Source organism: Equus asinus, chromosome 20 (assembly GCF_041296235.1).
Source record: "Equus asinus isolate D_3611 breed Donkey chromosome 20, EquAss-T2T_v2, whole genome shotgun sequence".
In the NCBI taxonomy this organism is placed as follows: domain Eukaryota; kingdom Metazoa; phylum Chordata; class Mammalia; order Perissodactyla; family Equidae; genus Equus; species Equus asinus.
In genome coordinates, this window is record NC_091809.1 from 82,770,286 (window position 1) to 82,793,850 (window position 23,565).

At 50.9% G+C, this 23,565-nt stretch overlaps 1 protein-coding gene and 1 pseudogene across 1 annotated transcript; both read left to right on the forward strand.

The window, feature by feature from the left end:
- Positions 1-1,407: 1,407 nt before the first annotated feature.
- On the forward strand, positions 1,408-14,767 carry LOC106840420 (olfactory receptor 2AT4-like). The gene is made up of 3 exons (XM_070490690.1): positions 1,408-2,330; positions 13,243-13,346; positions 13,509-14,767. Exons 2-3 carry the CDS (start codon positions 13,296-13,298, stop codon positions 14,256-14,258), a joined length of 801 nt encoding a protein of 266 aa, XP_070346791.1. The 5' UTR covers positions 1,408-2,330; positions 13,243-13,295; the 3' UTR covers positions 14,259-14,767.
- Positions 14,768-19,750: 4,983 nt separating this feature from the next.
- LOC106840421 (olfactory receptor 2AT4-like) lies at positions 19,751-22,903 on the forward strand (annotated as a pseudogene).
- Positions 22,904-23,565: the final 662 nt, after the last annotated feature.

A 23,565-nucleotide genomic window follows, 5' to 3' on the forward strand; every position in this document is an offset into this window, starting at 1 on the left:
ACAATCGCAGACCAGGCTGGCACAGGGTAGGCACTCAATAGATGCTTTTGGGTGAATGAGTCTTTGAGAAATCAGATGTGTGAATGCGTGAACACCGCCCTGGGGAAGGTCAATGGTTGGCTTGGGTTGATGGAAAGACCAGCCCCTGATCCTGCTTGAGAAAATCAAATGGAGTCTCTCTAAATCCTTCAGACTGAAGTCAGCACGGCACATCCTCACAGAGGTTGGCAGAGCTGCAAACTTCCAGAGTGCAGGTGCACGGCTGAGACAGGGAAGGTCCCTTTAGACCTTCTGGAAGCTCAGTTGCCTCCATCTTGGCCTCAGAGGCTGACGACGTTCTACACCTAGATTGGTCTGGGTACGTGCTAGGACCAGCTTGCTGGCTAAGTTCATCTCATCAATCTTTGAGTGCAACAACGCACAACACCCCACAGGGCATGGAACATACGGGAACCTCAGGCAGGAGTGGTCCTCATTTATCACCTCAGCCTCCCTAGGCTGACAGAACCTGGTCCAAGAATATTCCGGAACTCAGCTGTGGAATTGGAGCAGGGGCCAGGTACCTGGGAGCCCTGGGACTTAGGCTAATGCTTGGGCTAATCCTGCCGTGAGGTCCAGGTGGCCCAGGCTGGAGGTTCGACCAAGCCAGTCTGCAAGCATCCTTGCCACTTGCCAGCATGGTGTTTGCTGGGCCCTGTGCATTTTACACAGTCCCACGATGTGTGTGGATCGCATCCCCATCTGTGGATTCCCGCAGTGTGCGAAACCTGACTTCTTTTGGAGAGTCCCATGCTGTCGGCAAGCCTGGCATGGTTTGCAGCGCTCTGTAGCTTCCAGGCTGCAAGTTGTTCGCACAGTCCTGGGTCTCATGCCGAGCCTGGCGCTGTTCGTAGAACCCAGGGCTGTTTGCAGAAGCCAAGCCCTCCTCCCCCTCTTTATGTCAACCCACGTAGGGAAATGCCTTTTTGCAAACCAGGCAAAATTAGAGACTTCATTTTATAGAACTCTCTGAGTTTGGGTACAAGGGAAGTCCTGGGCTCCAGACTAACGACCTCAGTTCTGGTGCCAGTTCTGTTGTGACCTTGCTCTGGGACCTCGAGCAAGTGTTTTCTCCTCCCTGAGTCTCAGTCTTCTCATCTGTTAAATGGAGATTGTGACATCAACCCGCCCCCCTTCAGGACTGTCGGGAGGACCGCTGTGAGGATGCCCAGGAGAGGGGGCAGGGGCGCGAAGGGGAAGAGTGGCCAGAGGCTCGTTCCTGAGCGAGGCTCCAAACCGCCACCTCAGCACCTTTGCTCCCACTTCCCTTTGGCCTGGCAGCTGGGGAGCGGATATCTATAAATGAGCGCTAGGCCAGGCAGTCAAGCGAGGGCCTCAGGCAGAGCCGCAGCCGTCTCCATCCCCAGATGCTGCCTGGGGGCCAGACCCCAAGCTGTGCAGACATGCTCCCATGCAGGGCCCATTTAATCTGCCCAAGGAAGACATGTCATACTTATTTCCGCCATGACACTGACACTGATGCAGACACTCAGAGAGGCCACGTGACTTGCCCAGGGCTATGTGTCGAGTATACAGCAAGGGCTGGGATCTGAGCCAAGGATGGCAAAGATGGACGCCTGATCCTCAGAAGGTCAGAGCGGGAAGGAACTTGGGCTCATTTAATTCAACCCTTCCCTTTTCCAGATTAGGAGACTGAGCTGGGAGAGGGGCAGGCTCTGCTGTGTCATGACCACAGGGAAGTCACTGTCTCTCCCTGGGCTGTAGTTTCTCTCGTTGGTAGATGAGAAACAGACTTCATCCTGCCGAGGGTTCAGGACTTTCCCTTTCTTTGTTGGCGTGGCTCCTGGGCCAAAATACAGCAAATTTCCCCACCAGCTGAGGAGAAGCACAGGTCTGCAAGCAGCTGGGAGTGCGCCTGGCTTCTCAGCCCCACTCACTTGGCCTCAGTACAGCCCCTGTCTCCCCCAGCCCACCCAGCCTCGCATGGTCCGTGCTGCACTTTCTCTACAGCTTAAATTCCACCTGGAGCCTCATCCTCGGGGAGCCTTTTTGCCCGACAGCAGCCTTCCTCTGAGTCCAGCTGCCTCCACCTCCCACCAGCCTCAACCTCCAGACTGGAGAGAAAACTACTCTGCCAGAAACTCTGCATCGCCCCCTGACAGTGGCAGCCCTGTGCCCTAGAAAGAGCATGAGCTTGGGGGTCAGGCAGTTCAATCCTGACCCAGTAAGAAGATCTCTGAGACTGTTTCCTCATCTGTAAAATTGTGATGACAGGAATCCTCCTGGTGGGGCTGCACTAAACTGGATCACCTCGCCCTGTCTTCAAGTCGGTATGTGCATAGTTCTCTCTCCTGGGAGACTGTAAACTTCCCTGAGGTCTAGCTGGGTGACCTGAGGCTAGTCACTTGCCCTCTCTGATCCTCAGTGCCCTTGTCTGTGAAATACCTTCCCAGGGCTATCATGAGGCTCAGATGAGCTGATGGATGGATTATTGCTTGCTAAATTCAGACAGCTGAGCACACACGAGCCATTATTGATATGGTGATGATGGCAATGGCAATGACTCTCATAATTCTGGAGGCAGAGGATGAGGAGGAACTAAATTAGGTGTGTACCAGTTCCGTCTGACCTGACTGACAACGCTGTGGGAATAAATCAGTGGGAGGGCCCCCTGAGGTGGGAGGGAGCTCAAGGGCAAAATCGGGGCTCGGCAGGCAGGTGCTGGCGTTAGCAGCTGCTGTCCGTGAGTGCCGCAGGGCTGTGCCCTCTCACGAGGTCCAGGCTGAGCACTGGCTGGCCCACGGTCCCCAGCCTGGCTCTGCCACCAACACACTGGCGTTGGTCAGGTCCAATTTCCTGCCTGGCCCTTGGTTTCCTTATTGTAAAATGATGTTGAGGGGTAAGAGGAAGGATCTCATTCTGCGGTGCCCCTGTCTTTGGGGAAGGATCACGTGAGCTAATGGATGTACCACTGCCTTTGTAAAGCGTCAAGTGTGGGGCATGAGAGATTACAGTTATTAATAATTTGGCTCCTGGGAGAGAGGATGTGGGGGAGGGGGTGCGGTGAAGGCTGGGAGAGGACACAGAGGGGAGCGAGCATCCGCCCCCTCAGCGGCAGGTAGTTGGGACCTGGGCCTCAACTCTCTGAAGGCTTTGCAACACTGCCCCCTGGGGACCAGAGAGGAGGTCTGGGCCACCCGCTTGTCCTCCAAGACAGCAGTCAGGGAAAGGGGGCTGGAAGGACCACTGTCAGAGGAGGTTGAAATAGACCGGCCAGAAGGATCCCGTGAGTGCAGTCACTGCCCTGGTCTAGGCCACCAGCAGTTCTTGTCTGGGCCGCTCCTTCCCACCTCCAGCCTCACCCTCCAGCCCACCTTCTTGTAAGCCGGAGAGAACTTCCCAAGCGTTAAATCTGACCATGCCCCTCCTTGCTTAAACCCTGCCCCCTGAGCATGCTCAGGATCAACCCACTTTTCTCAGCCTGACGTGGAGTGCCCCTGTCTCTCTGTCTTCTGCCAGATCAGTATCTCCACTTGCAAGTGAGGTGAAATAGCAGGAGGTCAAGAGCAAGGCTTTGGGGCAGGACTGCATGGCTGTGACTCCTGGCTTCTTCACTTGGGAAGCTGTGTTACTGAATTCTTTGTTTGTGGGTTGGTTTTTCTTTTTATTGTGGTAAAATATCTACAAGACAAAATTTACCATTTTAAGCGTACAGTTCAGTGGCATTAAAGCACATTCACATTGTTGTGCAACCATCGCCACCATCCCTCTCCAGAACTTTTTCATCTTCTGAAACTGAAACTCCGTGCCCATGTGTTACTTAATTCTTTCCGCCTCTGTTTTCTCAGCTGTAGGATGGAGCTGAGAAATGCACTTGCTCTGCACGGTGCCTGGTAGGTGGGTCATAAGCACTCAACAAATCTTACTACGCTTTTCTTCTCTTGAGGAAACTGCTCTGGAAAGTAAAAGCAGCCGCACCGTGTGGGTTATCTGCAGAAACCCACGGGCCCGTTATGGCCCAGATTCATGTCTGTGACTTGGGCAGAGTTTGTGACAGTTGCTGGGGAAGCTCGCCTGAGCTGCATCTAGGAAGATGAGTCACTTCCTCTCCTGACGGGTTATGAGCCTGGAGACGGGAGGGCAGGGAGCAGAGTGAGTTCGGCCAGCGGCTTCCCGGCCAGGCTGGCCCTCCAGAGATGCTCCTGTGGGAAGTGCACAGGCAAGGGGAATTCTGTCTGGCGTCAGGGCCAGTCTGGGCCAGAGTAGGACGCCCCGCTTGCCTCTGTTCCAGCTGTCCTGGGAAGGGCTAGAACAGGTTCCCTGGTTTTCATCACTGCTGTTTATTCAGAGCGACGTCGGTTTGCATTTTGCTTGGTTCTCTCCTTCTCACATTCCACCCCAAACACACCTACTCCCTCCACTCCACACACACTTTTCCTAGACTCCCTCCCTCCAACTGTTCCTGACACTCAAGTCTAAAATTCTGTCACCAACCAAGTGGTGCCATGCTTATTTAAATGTCTGTCCTTTTTTTGTCCTCTGGGTGGGACACAGATGTATCTGCCTGGGGCAGCGGAGGGATCTGGCCTGGGTCTGGTGAGGGCAGGGTGGAGCTCTCCAGCAGACGGGCTGCATGGTGCTGTCAGAACCAGAGCTGGGCCCACACAGGGAGCCTGGAGGGCCACAGCACCTCCTCCTAAGGGTCCTCAGGAGGGGCACTCCTGTCTCTTTAGTTACAAAACATCAACCATCTTCCAGAAATAGCCACAGGGGAAGGTTCAGCAAACCAAGCCCGTCTTTGGAGTCCCCTGTGCCTGAGCCTGCTAACATCCAGCTGTGCGGGCTTGGGCAGTTACTTCGTTTTTCTAAACCTCAGTTTCCTGAACTATAAAGTGGACGTGACAATTATGAGCAGCATTCATTCCATGCCAAGCACTGTTCTAAGTCCTTTACTTGCGTTGACTCAGTTCATGTTCCCAGCTACCCACTGTAACCTCCTGTTTACAGATGAGGAAGCTGAGGCACAAAGAGATTAGGAGACTTAACCAAGGTTACACAGCTGGGAACAGGCAGCACCGGGATTTCACCTACACAGTCTGGCCCCAGAACTCACATCCTGAACCATGTCACATGACTGCCTCCAAGGGCGAGTTCAAGGACTCAGTCATCTGTCAAGAACTGAGCTAAGCCCCTTTGGCTGGGTTCCAGGCCTGTTCTCCTAATGACCGTCCAAGTGACCTTGAGTGTGTCACTTTCCTCCTCAACTCTCAGGTTTCCCTCCCACATCTGGAAGGGCTTGAACCCCAGCTGGTGACTCCTAGATTCGGCTCCAGTCCAGACGCCCTCTTGATGTTCACCTCTTCCTGGGGGTCCCTCAGGCGTTTCCGGCTCAGCAAGGAGCTCCTCATGGGCCTGGAAACCTGCCCCTCCCAGTCCCTGCTCTGCGTCCCTGCTCTCATTGGAGTCAGGCCCCTCCCTGACCCTTCCTCCCCCCCTCTCCATCCCCGTGGCCGGTGTGGCACCTCTTCTGTCCTTCACATTCCTCTGTCTCCCCCTCCCCCTCCCCCTTAATTCAGAGCCCACTCCTCATCTCTCCTGGACCTTCGGAAAACCTCCTAACTCTGCTGTGACTCCAGTTTCCCTGTTCCAATCCATCCTCCACATTCTACCAGAGTCATCTTTCTAAGCCCTAACCGTATGGAAGCTAACCCTGCTCCTCAGAGCCCAGTTTATTTCTTAGCCTAACGTTGGATGCTCCTCATCACATACCTACAACCTGCCTTACCAGCCTCGCTTCCTCTTCATGCTCATGTCTTGGAGCCTTCGTATGTGTGATTCCCCATGGTCAATTGCCCTCCGTCCCTTTGTCACAGCATTAGCAGTCATCCATCAAGGACCACCTCCAACCCTCCATCTCAAGTGTTTCCTGACCCCTCCAGGAGAAAATGGATGTGGTCAGGATCATATCCTAGTTCCCTAGATGACCTCGGTCAGTGAGCACTGACCAGGCCGGGCATACCCTCAGGGAACTTTCCATCAGCCAGTTCCTCTGCCTCCAGTCTTCCAGGGTGAGAAACCTCAGAGGGGAAGATATCCAGGGGGTGGCTTTCTGTGACTATGGTGATGATGGCAATAGAAAAGTTTTTCACAGCACTTCACAGTTTGCAAAGTCCTCTCACCTAGTTTCTCACTAGACGTGCACTCCAGCCAATATTGCTGGTGCTGCTAGCCCCCTTCACAAAGGGAGACAGAGGCAGAGGGAAGGGAAGTCACTTGCCCACGTGGAGTGGTAAGTGGAGGAGCTGGAATTTGAACCCAAGTGCATTTGGTCTCCAAAGCTGATGTCGTACTGCCTCCTGGTGGCGGGAAGGATGGTGATGGTGATGAACATGCTGGAGGTCCCCAAAGTGGGCCCTGAGTCTGGACTCTGCTCCCCAGAGCTCCATGGGCCTCCTGCCCTGGCCAGGAAGGCAGCCTAGGCTCTCCTTGGACGTATTTATAACTTCCCTTTCTTCCTTGGCACTTTCCCTTTCCAGTCTCGCGTCTGTCGGAGCCTCGCACCGTGAGGGTGAGGAGCAGGGGGGTGAGACAGAGAGACGCCACTGCCGACTTTCCAGAGTGGAGGGCGCAGGGCGGCTGGCCCTGCTCTGCGGGGAACTGCCTTGGGCCGGCTTATGTTCTGAGCTCAAACATGTGCCTGAGATACGCGGGCCCCTCCTGGAGATGTTTCTGGACACCTCCCCGCCCCCCACTTTCTAAGGAGAGAAGGCAGAGACCTGGAATGTGAATGTTATGGCCTCCCTGCCCCGGTCCCAGGAGAGAGGCGCAGGGCTTGTGCAGTCTAGGCGGAGATGCTAACGACACCTGCTCTCACCCTTTACCTCTTCTCTATGTGCAGCACACTAGCACAGAGCTTGCACTCGAGAGGTACTTACTCAATGAACGAACCCCGTTCTGCAGAAGAGGAAACAGAGTCTCAGAGCTAAAAGCCAGGCTTGAATCCAAACTGGTCCAGCACCAAGATCTGAGCACGGATCCACCATGCAGCCTCCCAGTCGCATTCGGTAGAGAACAAACTCTCCCCAACCTCAACGTCTTCCGAAAATTCTCCCACCACACTTGTCTTGCATGCAACTTGTCCCACTACCTGCACCATAAATCTGCAGTCTTTCTTCTATCCACTCTCTCTCTCTCTTTTTTCTTTTCACCTCCTTCTCTCCCATCTGACTCACCAGGAGTCCAGACCCTGGGCTCAGAGGCTCCTCTTCTCCTCCTCTGTTGACCATCCCTTCCTCTCCCATTCCTTCCGCCTCTCCCTCTCTCCTGGCTAATTCCCACCAACAAATGGTGGGGAATCTGCTCAAATATCTCTAGTTTAAAAATACAACAAAATCCTCCCTGACCCCTCCTCGCCCTCCAGCCATCCACTTCTCTTCACAGCAAACATCTCGAAAATGTTGTCCTCTCTCTCTCCACTTACCCAGCCCACAACCTTCCACACCCTCTCTTCTGCTGGACCGTTCACCCTGAGGTCACCAGTGACCTCTTCCTTGCTGGATCTGCTGGACACCTTCACCTCTCATCCTTCTGGTCTCATCAGCGGCTTTTACTGCTGCTGGCCACACGTGCCCTTTGGAGCTCCTCTGTGATATTATACTCTCCCGCCTTTGCTTCACTCGTCTGGATTTTTTCTCAGCATCTTTTGCAGACTCTTTGTATCCTGCCTCAGTGTCATGCTGGTTTCCTTCAAGGTTCTGTCTCTCCCACTCTACACCCTCTCCCTAACCCCACACCGCAGAGACCTCCCAGTCTTTATCTGCGGTTCAGCTCTGTCTCTCCTGAGCTCCAGACTTAAACCCTCAAAACTCTGTGGACACCCCCACTTGGATGTCCCATGGGCTCCTCAAATGCAACATGTCCCAAACTAAACTCGTTGTCTTCCTCCAAAACCTTCTTCCTACCTACCCTGCCCACCACCCACCACCATGTTCTCCAGCTCAGTCAACATCACTGCCATCTGCCTTATCACCTGAGCCGGAATGCTGAGCATCATCTTCCGACTATTCTGCCTCTTGAAGATTTCTCTAATCCTTGATAGTTAAAAGATGTGGGCCTTGGAGAAGGATGGGATTCTAACAGCAACTCACTGATGGCCGAGAGGAGGGACTGAAGCAGGCTTAGTTACTTAACCTCTCTGAGCTTCCTCATTTATAAAGCAAGGGTAGTAAAACCTCTGCTCAGATGAACTGAAATGAAGTGTGTGACCACCTGGGCACTGTCACTGGCACAAGTAAGTGCTCAGTAAAGGGCAGCGGCTTCCATCATCAGTATCATTGTTACTTCTCCCCAGTACTCTTGCCATCCAGCTCTCTGGCTGGCCGCCCTGCCTCTAGCCTCTCCCACTGGAATCGGTTCTCCACGTGGTGGCGGGTGTGATCTTCCCAAAACATGCAGCTGACTGTTAGTCCCCTGCCTGAAGGCCGGCCCTTGCTCTCCAGTGTCCTTGTGCTGAGTTCTTACTCCTTGGCCTAGAGTTCGAGACCTTTCTCGCTCTGGTCCCTGCCGACCTCTTTTGCCTGATTTTTTGAGATTCCTGGTCTCTCCCTATATACTGCACACTTCTATCTGCCTCTCTAACATACCGCCTGCTTTTTCACCCTTTCCTGACTTTGTCCCTGCCTTATTGGCCTGGAGAGCTCTCCTCATCTGCTTATAATTCACAATCCAGCTGAAAGATGTCTTCTGCGATGCAAGCCTGCTTTGTCCCCTCCTCTGAGGCCTTCAACTCTACAGGAGCACAGATCACTGGATATGACTGTTGGTCAGTTTTTTCACTGGCTGCCCCCACTAGGCTGTGTCAATTCACTGGGATCAGGCACCCAGTGCAAAGGCAGCTTCATTCAATGTGGAATGAAAGATGAGCCTCAGTTCTCCTAATCTTTAAAATGGGCAGCCTAGGCAGCCAGGCCTGGTTAATCCAAAGCAAGAGCACTGGAGGCTGGAGGAAGATGAAGTCACAGGAGGCCCCCTGGAGGAGGCTGGACTTCGAGTTATAAGACATCTAAGAAAGAGCCAGAGCGAGCAGGAGAGAGCAAGCAAGAGAGAGAGTGTGAAGATTTGGGGAACTGAGTGGCTCTCTGCTCTGTCATCCTTGATCCTCTACCCTCAAAACACTCAAAGCTCCCGCCACCTCCCCATCCCCCGGGCAACAGCACAGCACTTTAATCTACAGAGAGAATTTTCACAACCTTTTTCTCGTTAGTGGGGTCAGTTGTCTCAGAGGTTAGACTGGATTAGCAAATCTCAGACCTCAGATCCTGCCTTGTCCTTGGTTCTCTGTGTGACTCGGGCAGTCCCTTACACCTTTGAGCCTCAGTTTCCTCATCTGTCACGTGGGGATACCACTTGTTGCTCAGCGAGTGGGAAAGCCTCCACAGACCGCAGCGCTCTGCGCCCCAGTGAGGACTATTAATCCTGTCGTTCTAATATGAGCAAAGACCAGTGGGAGCTGCTAATCAGCCACTTGGGAGTTCCCAGAAAAGCATTACTCAGGACCCCAGTAGCAGGGGACCTTAGGGAGCAGGGCCCCTGCAGGCTACGAACAGGCAGGGTCTGGGGGTTTAATGGGACCAAGCTCAGCCCCAACCAGGTCCTCCCCATTGAGGTAGCACAGTTCCATGGAGAGGAGGGAGCAGCTGGAGTGGCCTGGGCTGCAGGTGAGCTGGGCTGTCCTGCAGAGGTCGTGGGTGGGAAGGCTACAAAGGAAGTGCCAGGAGCCGGTCAGAACCCAAGGAGGGACAAGGTTCTGGGACAGCAGGGTTAGGGGGTCAAGCAGTTAGGGTCTCTCACCCCACCATGAGAGGGGCTCTAAGAGAAGGGAGATGGGCTAAAATTTTTCTGCCCCAATGTGTAGCATTCGGGGCTGGCTGGCTCTGCTGCTGGTTTGCTAACGTGTGACTTTGGCCAGGTCACGGTCCTTCTCTGGGCCTCCCCCTTCCCATTGGCAACAAGAAGGGAGCAGGGCCAGAAGCTCTCATAGAGTCAAGCGTTGTCTGCTTCTGCAGGAATGCTGGAGAGAAAGCCTTGAGTTTGTCAGCACAGCCATGTTCCAATCTCTGCCTGTGGACACACCAAGAAGGAAGGTGCTGGACTGGATCGACATGCTGGTTTTATAGGAGAGGAGTCAGAGCCGATCTCCAGTCCCAGGGAACCCCCAGGCCGGTGAGGGAAACATGGACAACAATACCCAGAATGATCTGGGTGGCTGCCAGACCTCCGCGGCCGCCAGACATGGACGTGTCAGCGCCTCTCCTGTGGCAGACCCTGAGGAGCCCCAGGCAGGGAGGCAGGAGTCTGGCTTCTAGGGCAGCTCTGCCACCAACTCCCTGTGTGACCTTGAGCAAGTCACTCCCTTCTCTGGGCTTTTTTATTCAAAAAAGAGGGGGAAATGGGGATTGGACTACATTGCGTGCTTTTAAGGACGCTTCTGGCTCTGAAGTTCTGTGATTGCCCAGCAAACCTCACACAACCAGCTCACGTGGGTCTAAGCAGCAGAGGGACCAGCCTCTCAGAATTGCAGCAACTTTCAGGGAGATGCAGTTTGTGTAAATTAGATGCCAAAATAAAAGAAAATAAAAATCCCTGCCTACTAGTCTGTTATGGGGAAATAGTTCAGTTTAGCCCTTTCATTCACTAATTCATTTCTTAAACAACATTTGTTGAGGGTTTCCTGTGAGCTGGGTTTTCTTGGGCACCAGGTGTACGACGCTCCACGGGGCCCAGCTGCCATGACCTTTGCCCATTCAGATGGGCCCCATCCACCTCTTCCTTAAGTCATTTCTTGAAAAGAGCATTTTTCTAGCCGTGTAGAACCTCTATTTAGTAAGCAGTCCATCTGAAACTCTTTGAAAATCCCTCAGGACAAAACAGCAATTTATAGTTTTCTCTGACATTAGCCTAAGAAATGAAGAGAGGAAAATAAAACCTTTGTCCAAATTTCTCCCCATGTGGAAACCAGAGCTTCTGAATTCTCCAAGTGGCCTTGCTTGGTGGAACGAGGCCAAGGCCAGAGGCAGGAGGCGTGCTTTCCAGGACCAGGTCTGACGCTGAGCTGCTGTTGAGCTGGGCTGCTCCCCATCCCTGTCTCAGCCCGATTCTTCGTTTGTGAAGAAGCACCAGGAGCTCAGCGATCTGCAGGGACCTTTCTACTCTTACATATTCCGCGACGTGAGAAGGGTTTTTTCAGAAGAGGAAGAAGCTGCAGGTGGTTTTGGAAAACCAAGTGGAATTGCTCAAGGGGTCATGGGGGAGAGGGGCAGTGATCTGAATGTCCACATAACCTGGGCCTGGATCACTTAGTCAAGGTAGAGAGCGAGCCAACGCTTCCCTCAGCTCAGTTCTGTGGGTTGGAAAGTCTCACTTCACGGGGCTTGGGCTGCCACAGATGCACGGTGACCTCCTTCGACAGCCTCTGGGGAGCGGAGTTACTGTCTGCAGAGCACTTGGTCTTCTCCCCTGACACTGCTTCTGAGACTTCTCAGTTCTCTGTGGTGCCCTCTGAACTGGGGCCAAGGAAGGAAGGCAGGCTCCAGGGCAGGGGACATGAGATGCTAAACAGTGACACCTGCCGAGCTGCAGCAGCCAGGAGGAGAAAAGACAAGTGGAGTGACCCAGGAAGTACCCTGGAGTCTGTTTTTTCCCAACAGGGGGAGAATCTGTCTTCAACTTGGATTCCATTTGGGAAATGCCTCCTTCTGCCAAAGCATATGCCATGCCTCTGCCTTCATAGGGTGATCAACGTCCAGGTTTGCCTGGGACTGAAGGATTCTCTGGGACATGGGACTCTCAGTGCTAAAACCAGGCAGTTCTGGGCAAATCAGGATGGTTGGTCTCTGGGTCTGACCAAGAGACAGGATACAAAGATAGGTCACAGGGCACCCACGTTAGACGGAGACAACAGAGAGCCCCAGCAGCAGCTACACAGAAAGGGAAGCCATTCTTGGGTCAAGCAGACGGCATTCCGTAGCGCGCCTGGGAGGAAGCAGCTCTCCCTATCAGTCCCAAGACACGATATCACAGAAGGGGAATCCTCCGTGTGTGGAAGTGTAGCGACAAAGAACACTGATTCAGGAGACACAGCATCCCAGCCCACATGGAGTGAGATGAGAAGGGAGTGAGTCATGGAAGAGGAATTGGAGCCAGAGCTGTACAGAAACGGTTCCTTCAGCCATCCCTGAAGAAGGGTTCCCACCACTTCCTTGGAGCTCAGGAGCTGGAAGTCTTTCCCAGGGGCCATTGACGATCCTCTAGGCTCAGAGGGATGTAAGTAGAGTTGGGGGAACCTTCGAGTAAAGTAGGTAAGTTTTCCCTCCAGGGTTTAGCTTCGTCACTCTCGGCCAGTGATCCTGTTGTCTTCACAAGGTCTCAGGTGAAGGAACTCCGCTCAGGACCTGCTGATGGGCTGGATGGGCTTGCGCCGAATGACTGCGGTCAAGATTCTGCTGCTGACAGTGGGCGAAAGCTGGTAAGTGTTTCATCAACGTTACCACACCCAGAATCTTCCTTCACTTGTGGTAGCAGGAGCGAGGCTGCCACAAGAGACATCCTTAAAGGAGCTACTTAAAATAATAAAAAAACTACTTGATTTTTTAATTATTTGAACATAAATGGATGCTTCTCAAGACTTTTTCTCTCACGTGGAATAAATTTGCCCCCAAACCCTGCTGTCTGATTGATGTGGTTCATTTACGATACTTTTTTTTTATTAAGAAGCAAGGATCTAGGATTAGAAGGCAGCTTAAAGGTTTTCAATCTAGCTCCTATCCAAACATTAAACCTCCCCTGTAATGTTTCAGCCAAAGGCCCCAGCATTGCACACCTCTTGTTAGACGGAATGCACTACTTTTCAAGCCAGTCGTTTGCTTTATGGGATAGTTTTAATCGTAAGAAACTTATTCCATATGTGAGGATGATCTCCGGGCCCTGCAGCCACTGATACTGGCCCTAGTTCTTTGTAAGTGTTCCTGCCCTGTGCCAGCCCGTCCGGTGTTTGTGTCCACCTCTCTTTCCCACCAGACAGGACCAGCTATTTCGACCATTGCTCATTAGACACCTCACCATCCTGGGCATCTTGGTTGTGCTATGAAATTCCAAGAACAAAGAAACTGTTGGGATTGAGACCATGGTTGGAGAGAAAAAGATGCATGTTCTAGTTAATGTTTCCCTGGTTGTTCTGGTTTCCAGGTATGTGCTGATGTTCCCAGTGTCTGTCTGCAGACGTTCAGCCCTGACTCGCTATGGAAGCCACCCGTAACGGAGCAGAGGACTCCTCACCCATCTTCTACCTGGTGGGCATCCCCTCTCTTCCCAAATCCCTCTTCTTCCCTGTCTTCTTGATTTTCCTCTTAATCTACCTGCTCATCCTGGTGGGGAATGCCTTGATCCTCATGGCTGTGGTGGCAGAGCCCAGCCTCCATAAGCCCGTGTACTTCTTCCTGATCAACCTCTAGGCCCTGGACATCGTCTCCACTACAACCACTGTCCCCAAGATGCTGTCCCTACTCTTGCTTGGGGACCGCCTCCTCAGCTTCCCTGCCTGCTTCCTGCAGATGTACCTCTTCCACAGCTTCTCCTGCTCTGAAGCCTTCATCCTGGTGGTCATGGCCTATGACCGCTATGTAGCTATCTGCCGCCCACTGCACTACCCTGTCCTCATGGCCCCACAGACCAACGCTGCCCTGGCAGCTGGTGCCTGGCTCACTGCCCTCCTCCTGCCCATCCCGGCAGTGGTGCAGACCTCCCACATGGCTTTTAGTCCTGTGGCCCAGGTCTACCACTGCTTCTGTGACCACTTAGCTGTGGTCCAGGCCTCCTGCTCTGACACCATACCCCAGACCCTCATGGGCTTCTGCATCGCCATGGTGGTGTCCTTCCTGCCCCTTCTCCTGGTGCTTCTCTCCTATGCCCACATCCTGGCCTCGGTGCTGCACATCAGCTCCCGAGAAGGACGCTCAAAAGCCTTCTCCACCTGCAGTTCCCACCTCCTGGTGGTTGGCACCTACTACTCATCCATTGCCATAGCCTACGTGGCCTATAGAGCTGACCTGCCCCTCAACTTCCATATCATGGGCAAGGTGGTGTATGCTATTCTCACACCAATCCTCAACCCTCTCATCTACACGCTGAGGAACAAGGATATCAAAGCAGTCATCATCAAAGTAGCATGTCCCCGGGACCCAGGGCATTCTCGGGGTCCTTGATCCTTAGATGCAACTCATTCAGCTCCCTGGACACCAATGACAATGCCTAGCACAGAATAGAAACACAATAAATATTTTAAGTGAATTACAGCAGCCTAAATATGCTTAATTCTGTTGAGCAGACAGCTCAAACGTGGTCCTCAAATACTGGATTAAGAAGGCTTCCCACTGGTGCTATAGTTTTCACTATATAATTGTAGTTTTCACAGTTTTCATCAATTGTTAATGTGATGAATAAAATTTGATCGTTCAGTCACTCATACCAGTCTTTATTAGGTGCTAGAGACAGAAATGAACCAGACGCAGTTGTTGCCCTTGAGGTATCCACAGTCTAGTGAGAGCTTCAGACCCAGAGAAACAACATTGGGTGATAGGATGGAGAGACACAAAGGGGCTGTGGGAGCCAAGAAATTAGCATTTAATTCAATGTTAATATTTTCTCCAGAAATCCTTATATTTTTGATGTTGATATCACTTGTTTGTTACCAAGCACTGGTTTATCAGCAATATTGTCAGGGGTGGGCCAGAGGCTTGAAATGACTGCGTAAGAAATCCACTAGCTGCTCCAATCAGGGAGTGGTAACGGGGTCCATGCTCCTGTCTGATGAGGAGGATCTATTTTTAGCTGGATCGCATTAATGGGCTTGGATGCCCATTAAAAAGTGATGCTTCCTGCCAAGAACCAGGAGGCGGAAGTTAGAGTGGCTCTACTCACCGTTACCTGCAGTGACCCACCTGGGGGAATCTGTGCCCCCAGTCTCGATGATTTTAGCCTGTGTAGATTAAGCAGTTCTGACTCCGCAAGAGACACAGTAAGTCTCACTAAATTGAAAGCTACAGTTGTTACCTGGTCATTGTCAGCCCACCAGGGAGGTAGACCAGCAGTCAGAAAAAGGAGTCACCATGCTCTCAAGGGTAGCTGACCCTGATCTTCCAGAGGAAGTAAGACTGCTCTTATGTAACGGGGGCTGGAAGGTTGGCACTCAGGCACAGGAGCATTTCTTGTTTCTTCCATGACCAACTTTAACTGTAAATGAACAATTAAAGCCACCACAGCCTGGTGAGGCATAGTGACCAGGGGCTCAGAACCGTCAGGGATGAGGTCTGGGTCATGCTGGAAGGGGATCCATCTAGACCACTGCAGTGATGGAACGTGAAGGGAAAGGAGAAGGGCATCTAGAATGGGCGGCAGAGGAGAGGGTTGATGAGTGTCACTTGCAGCCTTGGGACTGACTGTAGCAGCAGGGGCAGTAATTAATCGCACTTCTTTTAGAAATTTCCCCCCAAATTGTGAGTAATCAGAAGCTCTGTGTCCAAATGGAGTGACATTCTCATGATAAGTGAATGAATCCGAGAGGTTCAAGGGGTAGACTGTAGCAGACACAGTTGGTGGCCTGCCCTCTAGCAGCTGCACGTTGGCTGCTAACAGCTCACACACATACACCCTAGATATGGGTATAACTGTCCTTACCTTATTGCTTTCCTTTTGGGTGGAAAGGGAGCAAGAGAGTAGCTTTATAAGCAGAATAAACTAGCTACTGGTACTAAGGCATCTAAGCTTAGATGCCAGCTGTTGACTACCGTCCTGGTAAAGCAGGGTGGTTGGCATCTAGAGACCCTGAGAACCCATGAAAGTTGCACACTCTCTCGCAGGAGATGGACACCACCAGTCCCCTGGGAAATTGAAGATATGCAGGCAGCCTGTTCCCTGGCTATTACCAGGTGACGCAAACAAAACTCCTGGCGTAATTTTTGAATAATCATGTTTCACTCCAAGCACCCTATATCTTTTATCTCACTAAATCCTCTCAAAAACTCTATGAGATAGGTAATATAGTTATGTTCTATTTTATGGACGGAGAAACTCAGACTCAGAGAGGTTAAGTAACTTGCCTAAGGTGACGTGGCTAAAATACATTAGAACTTGTATTCAAAGCCAGGACTTTGTCACTCCAGTCCCTACACCCTAACCCACAATGGAATACTGCAGAGCACAGGCCTGGGAAGGAAGCCCTGGTCTGACTTGTAGCTCAGATACTAAACACAGCATAAGCATTGGCAAGTCAGTTCACTTCTCTGGACGTGAGTCTCCACCTCTTGGGCTGCCTGTCTCCCCTTGCTGTTCTGGAGACCAGAGGAATAATGTCAGTAAAAGCAGTCCCAATGGTTGTAAAGTTCTGGAACCCAGGAGGGCTGTTAACAGTGCTGTTCTCATTATCAGAGAATCCCAGAGGCAAGTCCCTCCCAATGCATGCAGGAGGAGGCGAGAAGCGGATCCTGGGTGACTGGGGGGACACATTGCCCCAGAGGAGGCCCATCTTGAGGGAGAGGGCCCCAGCAGGCCTGGCTGAAGAGAGGGGTTAGCGGGCGTAACAGCTCGGCTCCTGCCTGGTTCTTCCCTGCTGGGCCTGGTTTGCAGACACAAAGGGGACACCACGGGAGACACCAAGGTAAACAGGGCTTGACAGGTGAGTGTGCTGGGGGCAAAGTACCAAAGCTCAGCAAAGACCAGAGTGGGGAGACAGAGGCAAGGATGTAGGGGGCATATAAACCTGGTCAGGGGCCCAGAGAGATTGATGCGGTGTGCACAAGAGGCAGGAGCCCAGGATCCAGGTTGGCTATGCACAGATGGGCTATGGGACTTTGGGCCACGTGTCTTGGCAGGTCTGGGCAAGGGGTGCACTCACAGGTGAGATTCAAATGATCTTGGCAAAGGCCACCTCATATGAAAGCAAGGCTTATGACAGTAATAACCATTGGAAACACTTGCACACTTTGAGCTCTTACGTGTTCCAGGCTCTTGTGTAAGCATCATCTAAGCATTCTCTCTGCAAGGACTCAGCCCCAGGAGGTCACAGATAAAGGGAAAAGGCCCAAGGTGACACAGCTGGGGGTAGGGGTGGGATTAGAATCCAGTCTTTTCTGATGCACACGTCCACACCCTTAACCACTAAGGTCCACATGACATAATGAAGGTGAGGAACCCGGCTGGCAGCAGGTGTCACCAGGTGGGAGAGCCCGCGCCCTCTCCCTTTGGGCACGGACCCTGTGACACTGCTCTGCCAAACACAGAGGGGGCCCTCAGAAAAGGGCTCATTGGCTTGGAAACCCCTCAGAGATCTCTTCCTCCAATCCCCTCACTGCCCAGGTGAGAAACCAAGGCTCAGGGGCCCAAAGTCACGGCAAGTGAGTGGCGGAGCTGGTCCAGGAGCCAGGACTCTTGGTTGCCAGGTGGGCCTCAGAGCAGGCTGGCACCAGAACAACCTCACCAGCCGTGGCCTTCAACTGACTCTCAGATTCTCACCTGTGGAGGGGGCATAAGCGTTCCCTGGCCCGTTGGATGGTGGGAGGAGATGACAGACGTAAAGTACAGCGTCAGGTTGGACATCCGGGTGATTGGTTGTTCTGTCTTTCTGTGTCCCCCACTAGCACTGTAACTGCTTGTAGACAATCCTGACAGGGAGAATCCGTTCCTTGCCCTGGGAAACAGCACCCTTTAGGCCCTAAGCACACGGCTGCATCCCTCACACGTAGTGTGTAACTCAAAGTAAAACCAGAACCCTAACCTGTAAAATAATTGTGAGAAAGTCCAGCCAAATTTGTACATTTCCTATGATGGGCTAGTTGAACGGTGCTTTGAAATAGCAAAGGTTGAATTCTTTCAGGAAGTATTTGTGGTGCGCCTGGCGTGCGTGTGGGATAGTCCATCACCTCCCGGCAGTGAAAAGCCATGTGCCACCTCTCACTGAGCTCTCAGCGTCCCTACCTCCGTCTGCAGAGTGTTGGGATAGAGCAGGGAGGAGGGGCACCTGGACTTTCGGCCTCTTAGGGCCCCTCTTGCTTTGGTCTTCTGCGTCTCTGCCCCTCAAACTCTCCTACTCCGCCTCACCCAGCACCGTCAGCCTTGACCGCCTCTCTGGGGGCAGAAGGGTCCAGGGTAGTGTAGTTTGCATCACAGTCTTTGGGTGATGAGAAAAAATCCCCAACCAAATTTGTCGGGATGGGGTTTGGTTAACTGAGGGATAACCCTTTAAAATGGAGACCATCCCGGGTCACCTTCTTGGCTGGGTCATGGGGTGACTTCTGAGGGAGGTTCTCTTTCAAGGAGCACACACAGGACGGTGTCTGTCCCACGCATGTTTCAGACAAAGCATTTCCCAGTCACCACGTCTGAATCTAGGAGCGGGGCTGCGCGAACCAAACCGATCACAGGGCCACCAGGACATTCGTAAAAGGCAGTGAGGAGGTGGGCAGAGGGGAGTCAGGTGGGAATTAAAAATTAAAAAAACCTTTTTTCCCAATTCTGACATCTGATGATTCTTGGACATAAGAGGGTTTTTTGTTTGTTTTGCTAATTTTTTTAGAAAAGAAAGAAGATAGGTGCGATCCAAGTAATTCAAAGGAAGACCGCTTGTGGCATCACTGGGGTTCAAGAGCAGTGAAGCAGATGCAAACCTGGAGCTGCCCGAAGGCTCATGACAGGCTCATCCTTAGGGTGGGACGAGCCAACATGTCCTCAGCTTAATCCACCGAGTCCCAGAGTTACCCCCCGCACACATCTAGTGAATAACCTCTGTTGGAGGGTTCTTTTGTCTTTGGGCAGTTTTTCAGTTCTCCAGCAACAATGGCTCTCATGGCAGGTCCTTGTGCTTCTCCTGAGTTGATATGAGAGGAGCTAACGGCTGAGTGGGCATAAAAGAACTAAACAGAACACCTGCTGGCCTGCAGTGTCCTCCTTCCCAGGAGGAAGGAAGAAGGAGACCCAGGCCGTGCCCTGAGTGGTGGGAAGATTCGCCTTCAGCCCAGACCCCATCAGGAAGTGAGTGGATCCACCCATCACTGACACCTGGGTGGGAGGGCACCCAGAGAACTCAGTAGAGAGAGAGGGAGGTGGAGATGCTGCACCCGGAGAATGAGAGAGGAACCATCCCCTGGGTACTAAGTAGAGTGAACAAGCAGTTTGTTGCAGAAAACCGTGAAAAAATCACCTCTTTATAGCAAAGTGATGATTGTGATGTCACTTAGTATAACTTTAAGCAAGAGTAGAAGAAAATACAGGAACGTGAGTGTCTAAGAGCTCGTCTAAGATCTGATGCCCAAAAGATAGTGTGGGACATGGAGCAGACAAGGGACAGAAGCTCCTTCAATGCGTTATCAGAGCTGTAACTAGATAACCAACTGCCTGACTGGCTTTTAAATGTGCCATCCTTCTATTAGGATTTAAGCCCTGTGAAGCCTGTGTACCTTCTCACAACCTTGCACATTGTAGGTGCTGACTCATTACTTGATGGAAGAAGGGAGGAGGAAATTGTGGGTTAAAGTGGAAGAGTCAGTGTTGGATGGTACCACCAGTCCCCGAAACTTGGTCATAAACGATGTGGATTGTAATAATTGCACAGTGACCTGTACAGAATTTCATTCCAAATTCCTGGTTTTTCTGGTTTCCAGATGCTCTGACTGTATGTCATCCTGGCATGCCGCTCTGTCACACCATGAACACTACAGCCTGTGATGGATCAGAAGATTCTTCACCCATCTTCTACCTGGTGGGCATCCCCTCCCTGCAGGAGTCCTCCTCCTCCCTGTCTTCTTCATCTTCCTGTTCTTCTACCTGTTCATCCTGGTGGGGAACACGCTGATCCTGGTGGCCGTGGTGATAGAGCCCAGCCTCCACAAGCCCATGTACTTCTTCCTGATCAACCTCTCTGCCTTGGACATCATTTTCACCACGTCCACTGTCCCCAAGATGCTGTCCCTACTCTTGCTTGGGGACCGCCTCCTCAGCTTCCCTGCCTGCTTCCTGCAGATGTACCTCTTCCACAGCTTCTCCTGCTCCGAAGCCTTCATCCTGGTGGTCATGGCCTATGCCTGCTATGTAGCTATCTGCCGCCCACTGCACTACCCTGTCCTCATGGCCCCACAGACCAACGCTGCCCTGGCAGCCACTGCCTGGCTCATTGCCCTCCTCCTGCCCATCCCGGCAGTGGTGCAGACCTCCCACATGGCTTTTGACAGTGCTGTTCACATATACAACTGCTTCTGTGACCACTTAGCTGTGGTCCAGGCCTCCTGCTCTGACACCACGCCCCAGACCTTCATGGGCTTCTGCATCGCCATGGTGGTGTCCTTCCTGCCCCTTCTCCTGGTGCTTCTCTCCTATGCCCACATCCTGGCCTCGGTGCTTCGCATCAGCTCCCGAGAAGGACGCTCAAAAGCCTTCTCCACCTGCAGCTCCCACCTCCTGGTGGTTGGCACATACTACTCATCCATTGCCATAGCCTACGTGGCCTATAGAGCTGACCTGCCCCTCGACTTTCACATCACGGGCAATGTGGTGTATGCTATTCTCACACCTGTCCTCAACCCTCTCATCTACACGCTGAGGAACAAGGATGTCAAAGCAGTCATCACCAAAATGGCACATCCCCAGGACCCAGGGTGTTGTCGGGGTCCTTGATCCTTAGATGTAGTTAATTCTTCTCCCAGGATACCAGTGTGCTGAGAACAGAGAACATCATCAAAAAATTTTTAGAAAGAAAGAATGACTTACAGCAAGGCCAAAAATATACCATTGGGACTTCTATTTCCATTAATGATAGGCTGGGTTATGAAATCAACCCTTCTGTGGAAAGAAATAAAAATGTCAGATAAAATATAAAAAGCATCTTCTTAAAAGTACCTAATAGATTTTTCAATACAGTAAGGTTAAAATAGTAATAAAGATGAGAACACAGAGAGGTTAGTTATTAAGGCATGGATAGACATGTAGATCAATGAAATAGAATAGAGAGCCCAGAAACAGACCCCTAAATACACGGACAATTGATCTACGAAGGAAATGATACTGTAGATGAGTGTGGAAGATGCACATAAAATAAATAATATTAGTACTATAAGCTATCCATATGTCAAAAACAAAATTTGTCTCTTACCTCAAGCAATCTCATTAAATACCTAAATATTAAAGGCAAAACTATAAAACCATACAGGAGTCTATAGTCCTGATCTTTGGATAGGATATATTTCTTTTCTTTTCTTTCTTGCTTTCTTTCTTTTTTTTTTTTTTGATAAGGAAAATTGGCCCTGAGCGAACATCTGTTGCCAATCCTCCTCAGTTTTTTTCTCCCCAAAGCCCCAGTACATAGTTGTATATCCTAGATGTAGGTCACTCTAGTTCTTCTGTGTGGGATGCTGCCACAGCACGGCTTGACCAGCGATGTGTAGGTCCACGCCCAGGATCTGAACCGGTGAACCCCGGGCCACCGAAGCAGAGCACACAAACTTACCCACTCTGCCAAGGGGCTGGCCTGGATGGGGAAATATTTCTTAAACAAGATTTTTGAAAAGTTCTAAACCTAGAGAAGAAAAATATAAATTTGACTGCTTTAAAATGTAGAATTTCTGTTCATCAAAAGTCACCAAAAAGAGAGTGGAAAGCCAAGCTACAGAACAAAAGAAGCTATTTGCAATGCATATGACCAACTAAAGGATTCAGGATTCCTAGGGAGAATATAGAGAGAATCACTTCAAATCATTTTTAAAAAGGTAGTCAAGCCTTAGAAAAATGAGCAAAATACTTCACAAGAGGAAATAAACAAACGTCCAATAAATATAAGAAAACGTGCTCAACCTCTTTAGTAATTGGAGAAGTGCACATTAAAACAACAAATAGTTAGCACTAGAAACCAATCTGACTGGCTAAAATGTCAAAGACTGACAATACCCACATTGGTGAGGAGGTGGGTCAGTGGAGCTCTCACACATTGATGGTGGGAGTGTTAATTGGTACAACCACTCTGGAGAACACTGTATCACTATGTTATAATGTTAAAGATACACATACTCTATGATCTAGCACAGCAGCATTTCTCTAATTTGTGAAATGTTCATAAAATGTAACATACATGTCAATAAAATATGGAGGAATTATATATACATGCAACAACGTGGAGGAATCTCACATAGTGTTGAGGGAAAGAATCACAACTCGAAAAGATACACATAGTATGTTTCCAGTTATGTAAAGTTTAAAGACAGGCAAAGCTAAACTATAGTTTTTATCAATGCAAACAGATGTCATAAGCTGTGACAAAAAGAGAAGGCATATTTATTATAAAAATCAGAATCATGATTATTTCTGTAGGAAAGGGAGAGGGTTGTAAGCAGGGAGGGACATCGAGGGCCTTATGTGGAGTTGTCAATGTTTCATTCTCTCCTGAACGCTGATGACATGGTGTTTATTTTACAGTTAAACTGTATATTTAGGCTTTATATGTTTTGCTCTATATGAATATTGTATTTCATAATAAACTCGTACAAGGCGTCATTCCATTGGGCAGAGGCTGCAATAGTCGTTCTCCAAGTTTGGTCCGTGTCTTCCCATAATGAATTGTGGTTTTCACCTTCACGGTAAGAATCAAGATGCTGAATATAATTTCCCCAATTTGTTCATTCATTTAAGCAGCCTTTACTCAGCATTTGGGAGGTGCTAGACCGTGCAGTAGAAGCTAAAGAGAGAGAGACAAATCAGGATAGTCTCTGTCCTCAATTTGCTCACGGTCTAGTCAGAGAGACAGACATGGGCAGAAACAGCACAGTGTGTTGAGTACTGTTTCAGAGGGAGGCACAGGGGGTGATGGGAGCACGGAGGCTATTTAACTCAAGGTAAAAATGTCTCCCATAAATATATATATATATATATATATATTTTTTTTTTTTTAAAGATTGGCACCTGAGCTAACAACTGTGGCCAATCTTTTTTTTTCTTTTTTTTTCCTGCTTTATCTCTCCAAATCCTCCCTGGTACATAGTTGTATATCTTAGTTGCAGGTCCTTCTAGTTGTGGCATGTGGGATGCCGCCTCAATGTGGCCTGATGAGCGTTGCCATGTCCGTGCCCAGGATCCAAACCAGCGAAACCCTGGGCCACCTTAACCACTCGGCCACGGGGCCGGCCCCTCCCATAAATATTTTTGATCTATGGTACCCACTACTTCTTGTTTGGGAGTCCTCATGGAGTTAACAACATGGTGGACGTGGACGGATAGAACAGAAGCCTTGAGCTGCTCCCATCAGAGAAGGAGAGGTTTCACTCTAGTGCTGACCAGGAGGTGGGATGGCATCCCTGTGGCTACTTGTCAGGAGGGACCGATTTAGCTTGGACCGCGTCTCCCTCTCTAGAAACGGAGTTAACGCGCAACTAAACCTACTGGACTTTCACACTCAGTCCCCTTCAGGAATCACACGCGTCAAAAGAGTCAGGATGGACAGACTACGGTGTCCCCCACACAGGCAGAAAGGAAAACCGT

Excerpts from the sequence above, each read along its gene's own strand:
- LOC106840420 (XM_070490690.1), top strand. The coding sequence starts at position 13,296 with ATGGAAGCCACCCGTAACGGAGCAGAGGACTCCTCACCCATCTTCTAC. Across the intron at positions 13,347-13,508 it reads CCTCACCCATCTTCTACCTG|GCCCTGGACATCGTCTCCAC; the intron begins GTGGGCATCCCC and ends ATCAACCTCTAG.